The sequence below is a fragment of the Aythya fuligula genome, chromosome 2 (genome assembly GCF_009819795.1).
Source record: "Aythya fuligula isolate bAytFul2 chromosome 2, bAytFul2.pri, whole genome shotgun sequence".
NCBI lineage: Eukaryota > Metazoa > Chordata > Aves > Anseriformes > Anatidae > Aythya > Aythya fuligula.
Window position 1 is genome coordinate 97,049,441 of NC_045560.1, and position 15,627 is coordinate 97,065,067.

At 39.8% G+C, this 15,627-nt stretch overlaps 1 protein-coding gene across 8 annotated transcripts in view; it reads right to left on the reverse strand.

Annotated features, from left to right (window-relative positions):
- CARMIL1 (capping protein regulator and myosin 1 linker 1) overlaps nt 1-15,627 on the reverse strand; it is a 185,024-nt gene that overhangs the window by 104,745 nt on the left and 64,652 nt on the right. For all 8 annotated transcript variants that reach the window (XM_032182941.1, XM_032182937.1, XM_032182935.1 and 5 more), the window contains exons 3-4: nt 5,727-5,777; nt 1,754-1,813 (exon numbers count right to left, since the gene is read on the reverse strand). In XM_032182941.1, the coding sequence (XP_032038832.1) occupies nt 1,754-1,813; nt 5,727-5,777 (111 nt within the window). The remainder of the gene's footprint in view (nt 1-1,753; nt 1,814-5,726; nt 5,778-15,627) is intronic.

Genomic DNA, 15,627 nt, shown 5'->3' on the forward strand with positions numbered 1-15,627 from the left:
ACACACACACACACATATATACATATATATGAGTGTTCAGAATACAACTGGGTTGCTGTATGACTGACACATCAGGTCTGCTGCTGCTTTTGGCCGTGTCACAGGAAGCCGTGTAATACTTCTGTCTTCTCCAATGTGTATATTTAGAGCAACCAACAAGCCCAAGTCAAACACTTTGAGGTTAGGTACAGCATATACAAAATAAGAAGCCCGCTCTTAACATTAGCATTGTCTCTGTACATTTCTGTCTTAATCCTAATGGGGACACTGCACAATATGCAACAGAAATTATTATTTTTTATTTGAAACTGGTACTTGGAGCACTTTCAGTTCTTAGTTCACATCTATGATCAGTACCAGGTTAACTCCAGAAGAGGCTGCTTTATCCCAAAAGCACAAGGAGAATATTCACACCTTTTGCCACTAATTCAACTCCTTTCAGAGAGTTGCTGTCACACTCCAAAGGTGAACAAGTGGGCAACATCGTGCTGTTTTTCTTCACCACCAATATTACTTCCTACATCACTCTGTCCATTTATTATCTTATACTTGGAAGCTTTCTGTGAGATGTCTAGCATGACATTAAGTCCTTCAGACATCACAAAGACAATGTGCTTCTTGCAGGAAAACTGCAGCACCAACATTTGTCCCACGAGGAATAACCAACAGTTCCACCTGCCTTCAGCTGTATGCCTTACACATTTATAACACAAGCAGATGTAAACATTTACACTTTAGAAGTTATTTTAGGAAAATGGTATGCTAAATGAAGCTGAATCAGGACTTTCCCTCATAAATCCTGATACAGCAATGATCTTCTATGGGACTAATGATAATTAGCATTAGCTACCATGGCATTTTATTACCTGAAATAAATAAGGTCACAAAACCAACACAGTTTACTAAATGTTTTGCTATCAAAAAAGTAAACATGTAGACTTGTTTTTTTCCCCTTTACAGAGCGCTTCAAAAGCCATGTTAAAAATACGATGTGTTAAATACAAAGAGAACTTTTCAGAGTTCAAATAAAGTGCCAGATTCTCTTATTTCTGAAAAAAAAAAAAAAATTAAAAGCCAAATATATATGAACCACATGAAGACTTTGATAAAATTGGACTTCAAATCTTATCAACATGTTCATCTTATGAATGAACAATGTATCAAAAATGTTTTTCTTCCTGCCACCTTCTCTGACATTCACTTTTTTGGGAGCACATTACCTGCTGCCAAACCTATTTTGTGTTATGTACAGAGTGCTTTATAGAGTAGGCGACGATAGAAGTCTGTCTGCAATGTATGCAGTAGCACTTGGTTTCACCATAATGGTATACACCACAAAAGTCTTTCAAACTTGAAAACTTATAATCATCCAAGTGATGACTGTAATACCAGCCACCACTGTTTTATTATCTCTGAGAAAAAATATGCACTTACGAAACAAATTAAAACTTGTTCTGCTCCAACTGAGCTATGAAAAAACCAGTATTTCTTATCCCACCCATACAGCAGGTTCCCAAAATTGACTCTTTAAATCCTTATCTCTATTGTCAAACTTTACAATCAGCACGAACCCAAGAATTCAAATGTACAACGTGATCACCAGATCGGGACACCTACATGTTAGAGCACTACCTCCATGACTGGAACAGATTTAGCAATGAGCAAACAAGTGTCTTTTTATCTAGAATACTGCTGGTGGTAACACGTATCAGTGTGTCACAGCCTGATTTCTCTTAAGTCTGAAAACACTCACCTGACCGGGTTTACAGGAAGTTACTCCTTGGATTTCCAAGTAGCTGAAAGTTAGTTCTAACTGCAGTCAAAAAAGAAAATGCCACATTAGTACAAACACTGTCTGATTTTAAAAAAGTTAAAAATCCTTGAGCAAGGCTACTGGCTTTTTACGTCGATTTCTGTAATAGATGTTAAATATTTGTTAATATCTGATCGCATTATGCACTTAGATTTGTATTTTTTTTTTTACACATTTGCTTGTTGCAGGTTCAATTAGAGGTTACAGGGATATCACATTGAGCATTTTACTGCAAGCTATAAGCACAAACTTTTAACAAGTTTGAGGACAAAACTTTACCTTAGAAAGCATCATTGTTTATACAATATCCTACTGATTATACACTTGTGATTGAATAATCATGGAGTAGAATACTTAACAGCAACACATATTACTCTTTCATTAGTTACACTGATCACAGACATGAAAATTTTACCGTGTAGAAGCTGAAAGGACATATTACACTATTTATATATACATATTAAAAGATACATATATATAATTATAAAAATAGAAATGCTCAAGACTATCTTAGCGTGTCTAGAAATTTTAAGTTTTCTAGAAGGAAAAAAATACATTATCTTTTCCTGACTGGGTTATCTGGACAACATTCAGGTTAGGCAGTGAAGAACAGTGCAGTTATTTAATCCAAATGGACCTTTAGAAGATGCAGAGGCAGGAAAACCCTCTGCTCTGAGGACAATTCTAAGGCTTCAGGAAGTTTGCCAAGGTCTGAATTCACAACCACGTGGACAAACGTCTTGACAGCTCATATATAAAGAATGAAACAAATCTCTTGGAATGAATCAGAACCACAGGGTAAGTCACTAGCACGGTCATTTCCTTTTATTTATCATCAAAATCATTGTGATTGTGCAGCCTGTTAGAATTGTATATATGAAGTCTCTCCTACTTTATCTTATCCTAGATTCACAACCTGCCTGCTTGCAGACTAACCAGCAAACACCATGTTATTCTACCTCTACATTGGTGGCAATCCTTAAAAAAAAATCCTGAAACACTCCTGAAGCGTTCAGTAACCAAGTGTAAGTCTAAAGAATGCCCCTGCACAAAGATGGCAAACACAAATCAGTTTCCAAACTTGACAACTAGCTAAGATTTGTTATTAAGTAAGTATCTAAAAAGGCTCATTATCGAAGAGTTGAGGCACATGAGACAGAAACAATGAAAGCATCTTCCCCTTCTCCACACCAGTGTGTTGCATTCTTGCAAGAGTAAGACATCCACTTCTCCTCAGGCCTCACCGGTTCCTGATTTCCCAGCTAGGACTGGCATTTGTTCTTGATGACAGCACACAGCCCCATGCATTTCATTCAGACCAGAAAATAATTAAATAAAATCCAGAGCAGCTCTTGCTTGTTAGACTAGACTACACATATAGAAGTAAAAGGCTCTTTTTCTCTGGTGCTAATTAAATTAAGCAATTAAACAGGAGACTATTTGACATTTATTTCCCCAAATTGAACTGAAATGTTAGGAAAAAGTCTCTGTGATTGAAATCCTCCATATCTGCAAATTATTTACTTACCAGATTGAAGGTTCCGCTTTTGCTAATGTGCAAACATACATATACACACACACAACCAAAAAAACATTTCTACCCCTGAGAAAAGTTTACACAGATCCAGATGCAAGAATGCATTCTGCAAAAGTCCTCTCGACTAGAATTAATAAATACCAGAAAGTATAGCCACGTCTCTAAAGCTTCAGTTCATTTTTCTACTTAAACACATGGATTTACAGTCCTTGCTTTGCAGAAAAAACATAGAACACATCTACCTGAAACTATGAAATCATCTTTACAGAATTTCACAATTCATAATCTTATTTATTACCTAAAATTACGTTCTAAATACTCCTTTTAAAAGTATGTTTCATTTAGAGACCCTGTAGTTACCAAGACAGCTGATTTAAAAGCTTTCAATTTTTTTCAATCATAACGTACTGAAAGCTGGCACTAGAAACATGTTTGCAAACAATTACATACCCACAAGTACTTCAGACACTTATCTGTGGGCCAGATGACACATCCGACTTTTAGTGATGTTGCAACTATGTTTTATACAGACTGTAGCAAGAATTAGGAGGCTTTAAGTACTGCACTTCCTTTTCTATTAACCTATCTAGATTAGTGGAAATGAACTGATTGGACCACAACATAAAGTTATGAGCTGACCATAGTAATATCCGTTCTCTAAGGATATTCATTAAGTGGATATTTCACTTAGACAACTTTTTTCCCTTTAAACTTTCATTCTTGCTTAGTAGATTATAGGGAGGGCTCAACAGCGGTGTTTAAAGAAAGGTGAAGCTTGCAATCAGATGTAGTAGTAAGAGTCACTCCAAAACCACCGTCTCTGAGTGCACTCAACTTTGTGAGAGCGCCCTGGAGGAATAAAACATCTTTGCTGTATGTTCTCAGCTGTCTTGCTAGGAGTGACTGTGTGTTAGTTGTAAGGAAGCTCTCAGGCTCAGAAAGCTGCTGAGCTTCTTCTGAAAATACAACAGAATTCATAAACTTCAGTGAGTTTGGTTAGTCTTTCTACAAAAGAAACGTATTTTCAACCATCCTAGTAATTATCAAGATATACTTGTTGAATTTTGACATAGGATCATGAACGGTTTCCTCTGATCATCTTTCTTCCATTTGTAATCACTGAAGTCACAATTTTGTTAGCACATATTCTAGATTTTCCATGAAAACAGAATGAAGTTCTTCAACTAAGTAACTCCATTAAAAAAAATAAAAAATAAAAAATAAAAATGGTATTTTGAGAGGCACCTGTGATGCTAAACTGGAAGCACAGCTATTTCTTAGCATACCAAGTCCATATCTTCAATGGCTTTGTGCTGAATTACAACGGCTTTGCTATGGGTTATTTAAGAAGGTCGCCACCAACATCTGTCTGTCATTCTGCCATTGCACTGACACCTGAGTTGTTCATCAGCTGACTGTTTCCATGCAACCAGTCACCAAATTCTGTCTGAAAACCAGGCTGTAAACCACTACAACCCAAAACCCAACAGACATCCGTGTCACATGGACAGGGTGATCAACAATGGGAAATAAACTTCAGCAGAAATTCAAGCTGGAGGTATCTGATCTGTCAGTCAGAATCTTCAAATTATATGTAAGGGCAGTCACATATAGCAGTGACCATAATTAAAAATCTTACATCAATCTTTCAATCTATTGATCCAAGTATTTCTATAAAGCATATCTACGTATACACATACTTAGGCACACGTGTGTAACACACCCATATATACATGTGAAACACAATATAGAATGTGTGTCAAATTCACATTCACCAATTCCAATCTGGACAAGAGATGATCTTCCACATCAGTCATTTTCGTTCACGTGGAAATTTTCTTTCACTGCTACAACAATCATTACAAATTCTTCTGGGAATAATAATAATTCAGTGGCTTTGGTAAGGATAGTTATAAAGACACGTTTCAAAATGAACTGCAATCTCCACAGAAATCATCGGAAAACAGGGGAATTTAGTAAAACTCAACATAATTTCTGTCTCCAAATCAACTATATCCCTATTTGACATTAGAAACTCTACAGCGCATAATGCCAATCAGCTTGTTTGAAACTGCAGCACTACAAAGGTCATCAGACTCATATCTCACTTCATCACGTTGATGTTTCCAGCCTAATACTTCAGCCACCTGCATTTCTAGAAGTTAAATTTTCTCTAAAAGAGTTCGTGTAAACTGACAACTCATTTAGGACAGACATAAATGGAAGCATCTAACAGATTTAACACCACACACCTTAACAACATTCCTTATGATATTCTTAAACATATGCACAAGTGTAACTACAATATGCTAAGTTTATGCAACTTACATTTATATCTAAAAATACACAATAGTTGTAGAAACATGGTAGCTTTACCTTGGTGGGAATCCGAGATGTTAAAAGAAATGCCCGACATGATGCCAAAATCTGTTAGGAAAAAAAAAAATAATAATAATTGTAAGAAATACTTCATTTATCAGTAATATTATTAAAGAATCTCTTCTAGGAAAATCCTGAAACCAGAGGGAAAAAGCCTCGAGTGGAGTTAGCGACGACTCCCTTTGCTGTCATACACTGAAGGAAGCAAAACTGGGCTCCGATCCAGTACAGCTGAGCAAATAGACTGCTGCAATCTGGTCATCTACCAAGTAGTTAGTATAGTAGCATCAAACTAGAAGAAATGTATTTAATCGATCTCTCGAGGACATCTAATAGCAATCTTAGTGACACTTTAAAAAGAAGCAAGGGTAAGAAGTCCTCTCAGGAACTGCAGTGCACTTAAATGTGACCAAAATATGCAACATAAATATGATGGTAGTAATATAAGAGACTATATGCAAATATTTTCCTTTGGATACACAGAGTGTATCCAGAATAACAATGCAAAGATTTCTCAGTGACACCAACTGCATTTCTTCTCTGGCAAGGACAATGGAAAAACGTGATTAGATTAGTGAGAACAGTGACTCAGGGGAGAAAACACAATGAGACTGAAATATTTTCAAAGTTATTGCCAATCGAAATATAATGATATATAGAAGTACCACTTCAATTTCCACTCACAGATCTAAAGCCTTGCAAGAGCAATGAATCACTTTGCAAAACCACAGCACGGCTTCTGATTTACCCACCTATGGAATTAGTTATTGTCGCCTACATTTCTCCAGCCAAAAAAAAATAAAAGATCCCAGTTTTCAAAACTAGATTCAAACATGCAGAAGATCAAAACCCTGCAGCACATGCAGAGATTTCCACAGAGCTGGGACCCCCTATATCCAGTCATGCTAGATAACCATTTCTCTCCATACATGGAGGTTAACACAACACATATCCCACTCAGCACCCAGCTCCTAACATGCTTTAGACACTTTAAAGTTTGGATTTGAACCTCTGTATCTCAGCCAACCTGCATTACAGCAGGAAATGGTGCCAGGAGATGACAGCAGGGCGGCAGCATGGCAGGAGAAGTGCAGCAGGGACGGGTCGGTGGTGCTGGTGTGAAAGGCAGCATGAAACCTGAAGGGAAGCAAGGGAGCCTGGGTGCTTTGTATCATTCACATCGGCTCCTGGTGGATTTTACATCTAGGACCCAGTATCCTTTTTTTTACAGTAACACATCTTGCTAAAACCTAAAGGCATGAATACCGCCAAATACTAATGTTTGATGTTAGCAGAATCTCTCAGAGCTGAAGTGAACAGAGACAGTGCTTCAGTTATCACTGAGTTAGGGCCACACTGCTGTTGAAGACAAACATTACCTTACCTCCTTTTAACACCCATCCATCACCTGAAGTCCCATTTTGCTGTCTGGCACACCTTTGCTGCAACCCAGGGCGATGAAACATCCCAACCCTACCAGACAGATCAGCCTTGTCCCCTTGCACTCACCTTGGGGAGAGAAAAATTCTGTCCTGCTCACTTTCAAGATGCATGATTACAAGCACTCCTTCTACAATCCTGCATACAAAGGACAGGGAAGGGTCTCACGGAATAAAACCTGGATTCCTTCCACTCTTTCACTGCTCTTCCTAAGAGCAGCTGCCCACAGTATTTTCATGCAATGCTCCTGGGTATCTCTGGGAAGGATTAAACCCTCAGTCACACCATTGTGTTGGATAGTGCTGCTTACAAAGGCTCCCTTTAACATGATTACAATAAACGTGATCAGCCCAAGTAGCAAAGGTAAATGCAAACCAGGTAACCAGAAGGCTGTAACATGGTTATATTGGAAAAGGATGTTCCAACAGAGCATAGGTCAGTGCATCCCCATGTGTTGGATGCACAGAGACTCCCAGAGTGATCCTGCCAAAGCCAAGCACCTATTTGCCTTAAGAAAACGTATTTACATACAGAGAACTGTTGTAGGATGATGCCCCTTATTCATCCCACAAACAATTCTTGAGCAATAAAGCAGTACAAAAGCAGCCTGAGCCCTTTCATCCAGTAACACTGAGATTTCTACAGTTTCCGCAGTTGGGACTGTCAGAAGCAAGTACATGTAAGAGTTTGATTTTTACCCGAGGTCAGTCAAAGACAAGGTCAACGATTACTGCAAAATTAACGTCCCATTTTGACAACAGCAGAACCAGGCTTCTTTCAAAAACGGTAGAATTGGCCAAGAGGAGGCCTGGCATTTATCACAATTTCAGCTGCTAAAATCCATGAATATGCATACTGACCTTTGACAGGATCACCATTAGTTCACTGCTTTCTCTTTAATCCATCTTTTTTTCACAGTTTTATGCAACATCTGCACTTTAACATCAACATGTTTGTTCATGTTTGGAAACACAGCAGTCTCTACCCCAAAGCCACTCGAGGTTCTTCTGATAAGCTGAGAAACATTACCAGTTTTTGGTGCCCTCTTTCTCCTTGATCCAGTTGCAGCACATAAACAAATAGATCCCAGCTTGCCCCTTTCCCTGTGAGTAGGTCTCTGCAATAACGATACTGCTTGCAAGAGCAACACAACACATATTGTGGACTCTTACAAGAATGCATCACCCCCTCTTCCCACCCTGTGAAATGCGATGCTGATGCCAAACGCAGAGGCACCGGAGGTGTTTTCACACTCACCGTTCATCTCCCTGTTGAAGCACAGAGTTATTTTGCGAGCGAAGTCCCAGGTCTCCGTGCATTCCTCTAACATGAATAATGAGTGTGTGCTTAATTGCATAATTGTCCAGGGCTTTCCAAGGTTTCCAGCGGTGTTGAGTTTTATGAATAGCTAGATTCTAGATTTCCTGGAGTTTTTAATTTCTTCCCATAAAGAAAATAAAAAGCAAAAGGTAGCCCCTAGCTACTCTCCAGCAGTTCTCAAGCATTTTACTAAGAGGATTCTGCTACCATTATGCTTATTTGGCACTTGAGGCACCTTAATTACAAGAAAAACAGTGTCTCGGTCAAAGTCACATCAAAAACCAGTCACTCAGAAAAACACTTATCCATCAGCAGCACAAAGCATGCCCTGGCTTAGGCTGTGCCAGAAGCACGGGCCAGGCACGGTGTTTAACCTCCTTTTCCTTCAGATAAAGAAACATTCACGTGTTCAGCTCACCAAGCTGCGACCTCATTCCTCCATAACCACATCATTTGGTCACAAGTGGTATTCAATCATTAATAAAGTTAAAAGACCCTGTCAAAATATAAACACATGTGGTGTAAAGACTCATGCTTTAACACACCTGTATGCCCAAAGACTTGCAAATGACTGCTGTGACAGGGATCGAAGCAAGCAAGCACACTCAGGCTGCTGCTGCGTGAAAGGGATGATAAAGGAGAAGTATATTTAGTGTGCAGTTGCTTCAGTCTGTCTTCCTACTCTGCCTTTTTTTAAGCACAAAGCAGGATTATTATTTGAACGTTAAATGACTCCTACTCACACGCAGATACCCCAAAGTTGACAATTTCTTAATGTTTTTATCATTCTCAACTCTGTGACACTCCACCTCTTAAATGTATGTGAAATAAGCTAAAAATTGAAAATTAATTTGGAAACATTCACCAAAAACATACCCTGCAAGTTATTTCTGCAGAGATTCGTGGCCTACAAGGTCATCTTTTATTTACCAGAAAAAATAATTTGCTTCAGTAAATACAATTTGAGCACAGATTCTCAGTGAGACTCAAGAGAACAAATACACAGATGCATCTTGTGATTTATTGACAAATTCTAGCCATATTTTGGCACTGTAAGTTTAATTACCAGGGCTGCACTGGGTTAACCCAGCAGACTACCTGTCCATCAGTCTCGGGAAGGTCATTAGTTGCTCTAATGCATCTGTTTTGCCAGACAGACCACAGCAACTCCAGCAATCTCATCTATATTTAAAGTGGTTTCAAATTCTCAAGCAAATGAAACAAATCTTTTAAAAACCACTACCCTACTCAAAATGCCTTGGAATAAAGAGTTCTGGAAAACTCAATGATGATGTACACCGTGATCATATACACAGCTTTGTGATGAAATAAAATAACATGAAACAACCCCAGCACTTTGCTAGCCACAGGAAGGTGCATGATGCTCACCCCATTCACTCCATGGCTGGAAACTGCCCTTTGCTGAAATGTTTATGAATAAATAAACACATAAATAAAAGCCAATTTCTTTTCTCTTGCTGAAAACTGATTGACAGACACCAAAAAAAAAAAAAAAACTTTCTAATTTTCTGATGAAATGTTGCAGTTTTCCCTTTTAAAATACACTCTCTGATGCCTTCAGTTCCTTTTCCCCCTAACATTTGCCATTTTGTCAGCCTCAAAGTGCTTCAGTCTCTTCCATCACAATTTACTTCATGAAAGAAGCATTTGTGACAGGCTTTCTTATTTAGAAATATATCATTTAGAGAATTCCTTGAAGTCCAGAAGACAGTCAATCTTTTCTATATACTTCATAGTTACACCATTCCTGTTTTTGTCATTATTCATTATCATAATTATCCCAGTTGTGATTATTTTTCCAGTCCATGCTTACTAGCTGCTCTATGATTTCTATCAGAAGCTCTCCATTACTACCACTGGTTCAATACCTAATGCATACATAATAACATAAAGTAAAGCAGCAGCACTAATATACGTTTTGTTTTGTTAATATATGGATGAATCAATATGTGTTAGGCCATCCAGTCTCTTTCGGTCCCTCCAGGATGGCCTGTTCATTTCCTGTGCTGCATGTCTGGCTTTGTAAATGCCTCCATCCCGAAGTGACCGGAGTTCGATCAGATAAAAGGCCCTTTCCAGCACTGTGTCAGAGGGATTTGAGAGAGATTTGAGCGAGTTTCGACCAAGGCAATTTCTGCTAAAAGCACAGTGTCTCCCTGTACGAAGAGGCTAGCTGACATCCTGAAGGCCTTTTTGGAGGGCTGGTTAGTTTAGGCTCTGCAGGAACACGTGCGTTACTTCAGGGATGTTTTCCCTGTGCCCACGATGGGTTCTCCTCTGTTCCTCTGGCTCCAGCAGAGCAGCTCAGCTCGAGGCTGCCCCAAGGGCTGATGGCAGCACCACCTTCACCCGCAGTCCTCCAAGCCCAAATTTGGCTGCCATCGTTTGGGTTTGGCTACTTTTAAAGTGTCATCTGGGATAAAGACATCAGAAAACCTTATTTGCTCTCATTCCAAGGACATATTCATTTATCCAGCAGCACTAAAGAGGTCTTCCTGAGCTGGGGAAAACCTGGAGCATGCGTTCATGACATTTACCTCTTAGCATTCACTTGCAAACACCACAATTTCTCCCTCCCTCAGTCCACCTCAGCTGTGTTGAACATACTCACAGGTTTGTCTACATCATTGATGCCTTTGTAGCTGCCCAAATACCTATGCGAAACACACCCCAGGTGTAGTTTTGCATACCCCTTGGTAAGGAAACCTCAGGCACTCTGTACAGGGCACAAACCTTCACTGCTCTTCACTACTGCAGCACTGCATTAAAAACTCAGAGCTGTTCTGTTATGGCCCACCAGTTTTCCTTCTGTCCATGTTTTCTGGACAGCAAAGGATGGTATGGAGAACAATTGTTAGTTGAAATGGGTTTTTACAGAAAAATAGTGGGGTCAGATGTCAGAACAGCTGGTAACAAACCCACTGCGTTTCAGGAGAAGTGAAGCATGTTTCAAATTAATTTACAGAACAAGACAGGGAACACCACAAGATGGCACAATGGAGTGCTTCGTTTAAATTTACCTTTCAGGCTAAGTTATAGTAGACCTATTTAAATAGAAATGCTTACTTAGCTATTGGAGAGCTGTTGCAATATCCAGAAGAGTTTCTACTTCACAGACAGCAATGAACAAGCCCTCCTCAGAAGAGGAGGTTAAAAAATCCATCCTTATTTTAAAGCTGACAAAACGAGGCTTGAATACAAATAAACAAAAAGGCAAAATAAGTAGCAAAGCTTGAAAGAGAAGCTTGAAATAAACCGCTGCTAATTCTGGCCTGAGAGAGGAAACAATGGGGCATGGAGGTTTGTCAGCAACTTAAAACAAGGTCTGATGACCACAACATTTTTTTCAGTACCTTCTCATACAGCTCTATGAGCTAAGAACTCTACTATTATCACCTTTAGGCAGCATCCTAGCTTCGAGAATGATTTGTAAAGGGTGCTTCTTTAACACACGAAGAACAAAGAAACATACACATTCATATACTACGTATAACCCTGTCTGCAGTGCGTAACTGACCTCGCTACCCTGGTACAGGTGAGATCCCAGAAGATGCTGAGACAGGCTCGTACCTTTGGCCAGGTTCCAGCAATGGCAGCAACAGGAGCACCCCAAGGGTAGCCAGGGTCAGTGAAGCAGCTTGGGATGTGGTCACTAGTGGTGCAGACTGGAACCCCGACTTGCACTCGAGACTTTGGTATTGTATCCTACCTTTTTCACTAACCGCAGAGCTGGTCATGCAGTCATGACACGAATTTTCACCACGTTGTGAGCAATGCCCAATACCAAGTGCTGGAGCCAAGGCAACCCCTACAGACTGCAAAACTTCCCTGCTGTTCCTCTCAACACACAGCCTGCTCTGAGCCACAAAAACAGGAAACAGAGAGCTGCAGCATTTTGCTCCATGGCTGGCACAGAGAAGGGGGGAATAACACACGTTACTTTTTAACTTACCAGTGAGCCATATAATCCGAAAGGGGGTTTCCTTCTGCGTCTGTTACACATAAATAGCTCAGTAGCACATTAGTGAGAATACATGTTTAGTTTAGATATTTTTCCACTTTTGCTCACCTCTATACAGAGACACAATACAGATTCACTGCTCAGGTTCACCTTACAAAGCACTGTGTACCAGAACGCATTTCCCACATATTATCCTTTCACAACATCCAAACCCCCAGTACTAATTTTAAATAGTAGGTCAAAAACATTCAGGTGACTTGTAACTCAGAAGACCCTGCTCTCTTCAGAAAAACCCTAACACTACCTATCCCTGGCATTGACAGCAAGTTTCCTTGTGCACTTTTGAGCACCTGCTTTTGGTTTAAGCCTCTGAAGATATAAGGGACTGAACATATGTCTGTACACCCTTCTTCTCATCATGAGCTTCTTTCTGGGTTAATGGGCAGCAGATAAGACTGGAAGCAGTTTGGTGGGCTGCATAGGATGCTGTTTCTATGCAGAGGCAGCTGGAAATAGATTTTGCTTCTGCAGTACTTTTATTCTTATCTTCTTTAATTTCATCTTGCAAAAATGCCATATTACATATTTTGCAAACGGGGTTCTTTGGAGAGAGGGTTGCTCTCTTTGTAAGCATGCTATACACAATCCCTATGAAAAATGTTAAAGATCAGAAAGCAAAACAAAAACTTCAGAGACAGGAGAATTGCAATTTGATCCACAATGCAAGCATTTTATAAGGAACTCTTCCATAACCCTTTGCACTTGGCTTTTAGTTATCAACAATTATAAGAAGATTCAATTAGTGAAGTGCACTTAGCTCCACTTAATAATAAAATGTATTTTAGATTGTAAACTATGTTCTGTTTAGACCATAAGCCACACTTCCCCAAAGTAAAACAAACAAGCACGGTAAAACAATTTTCCTCAATACACAGTGCCATAAACCGCAGTCTCAACAACCTTAGTCTTGGATAACAGCAAGAATTAAGGGACAGTAAAAGATGTCTGTTTAATAAATTTGTAGAATTAAATTCTCTCTCTCCCCCCAATCCCATGTCCCAGGCAAACTGAAATACAAAACCAAACCAATGGTTGGAGAGCTATGAAAATCTCCAAGCCAAGACAGCTCTTTCCTAAAGCAGCCAGTGCTGAGGGTGCAAGACAACACCCTCTTCCTGAGCATCTCCAGAGGGGGTTACAGAAGATCTGCCCCTCTACATCACTTCAGCAGCTTCAGTGCAGTCCTCAGGTGCACTCTGATTTCCTTTTCCTGCTTTTGCTTCTCCACAGAACACTTTTTCCATCTGTATAATACAAAGTACACATCGGCACTAAGATGACTATGACAGCCACTCCATCCTTAATCATCTGAGGTATGCTGCAAATCTTCATCTCTTTTTATATCGGCATCTTAAGACTTTCAGTCTCTCAAGGGAGGAATGGTGCTTAGTGCTGGAACCAGACGCTTGGTCGTTTAAAAGCCTTAAAAGCCACCACGATACTCCCAACCCCCAAACCTGGATTTTTGTTAAACTGTTTCACATCTTATAAGAAAATCATTTTACTCTTAGTTTATTCCTAGGGTGTCACATTTCCCCTCTGCTAAAGAGATCATTTATTTTAGAGCTTAAATGTGCCTTCCAGAAGTGGGAAGAGAAGGAGCTATTCCCTCTCCTTCCACAGGAAAGCAGAACTAGCGGGATCCCGTCCATTTCACTGCCCATTGCCATCCCCTCACAAAACAGCTTTCCCACAGCTCTGGTGCCTTATTTTGAACCCCTGCGAACCGAAGATGGCTGAGACATCCTCTGCTGGCTGAACCAGTGCTGACCGCACTCACCCAGCAGCTTGACCAGTTAGTAACTGGTGCTTCCTGGGGGAAACACAAAAGCTCCTTTGGCAAACCCACCACCCTTACAGCCACAGCAGTCATAAAAATCAGGTATGTGCAATAGCCCCACTGCCCCCACATAGGTCCAACCGGGTCATACAGGCACGCTGTCATACAGAAGTTTCTTTCTTATGAAATTCTGCACCAGTTAGATGAATCCCAGTTTGTACTCCCTCCACCTGCTTGCTCTCTGCACATAATAGTTGAGAAATCTGCAAGCAGGAAGCCTGGAGGCTAGGCCAGCTTTACAGATTCAGGCAGTGACACAGCTGATTGCCTTTGTCTTCCAGCTAGACGGAAATTCAGGAATTGCCACATTCCAGAACAGCAATTTTGCCTCCAACGTCCTGCAAAAAATGCTTACAGGGTTTCACCCCAGTCCCCACAGATACACTGCCCTGTCTGCCTGAGAAGCATTCACTGCACAGACTGGGCAAAAACCATGAAGTAACTGTTGTTAGAGGGTTATTATTATATATACTTTTTTTAAAAAACATATATGTCAATTACCTAATGCTGTTTATTATTAAAAATGAGTATGCTCCCGCCCCATATAAAAGATATTTTATTGTTTTCTACTTTTGTAAGGATTTTTCTTAAACGTGTCGCACATGTTACCAGTGTTTTATTCACACAGATTCTTGCATGTAATAACAAAATACCCCTATTTATTTTGGAAGAACATCGACTTATAATGGCCAAATGGAGATTAAACTTCCAAAAGTGGCAGAAACCACTCTAAAACTTTAAAATTACAGTACATCAAATGCAAAATTGACAAATAATTCTGCTCTTTGACCTTAGGAGTCAAATAGAAGGTATTATGCTTGTTACCCCAAAAAATCACCTGAGCCAGCTCTGCTAGCTATACAGAGGACACTAATGCTTTGTAAACTACCCTTGCCTCTGAAATAAAAATATAAAAATAAAAATAAATCATAAAAAAACCCACAGCTTTCTTCCAATAAAATCTGCAAAAGACTTAGATGCAAAGGTCTTCTAAGTCAAACTGTCTCTCGGGTCACTTCTGTGGGTGAGAAGTTTTGGTTCTGTAAGCCATGAACCACACGCTTGATGCTTCTTAATCATTGTTCATTTCAAAACCGTGGCACAAGAGTCTTGAACAAGAGAGCTATTTAATTTTAAAAGGTTACCTCACTACGGCAGCCTTAAACCACAGACTCACCCTGTCAGTACAAGCAACAGAAGTGTAAGGAGAACTAGATCCTTCCCAGCTTGCTTCCTGCATGTCTGATGCTAATCTC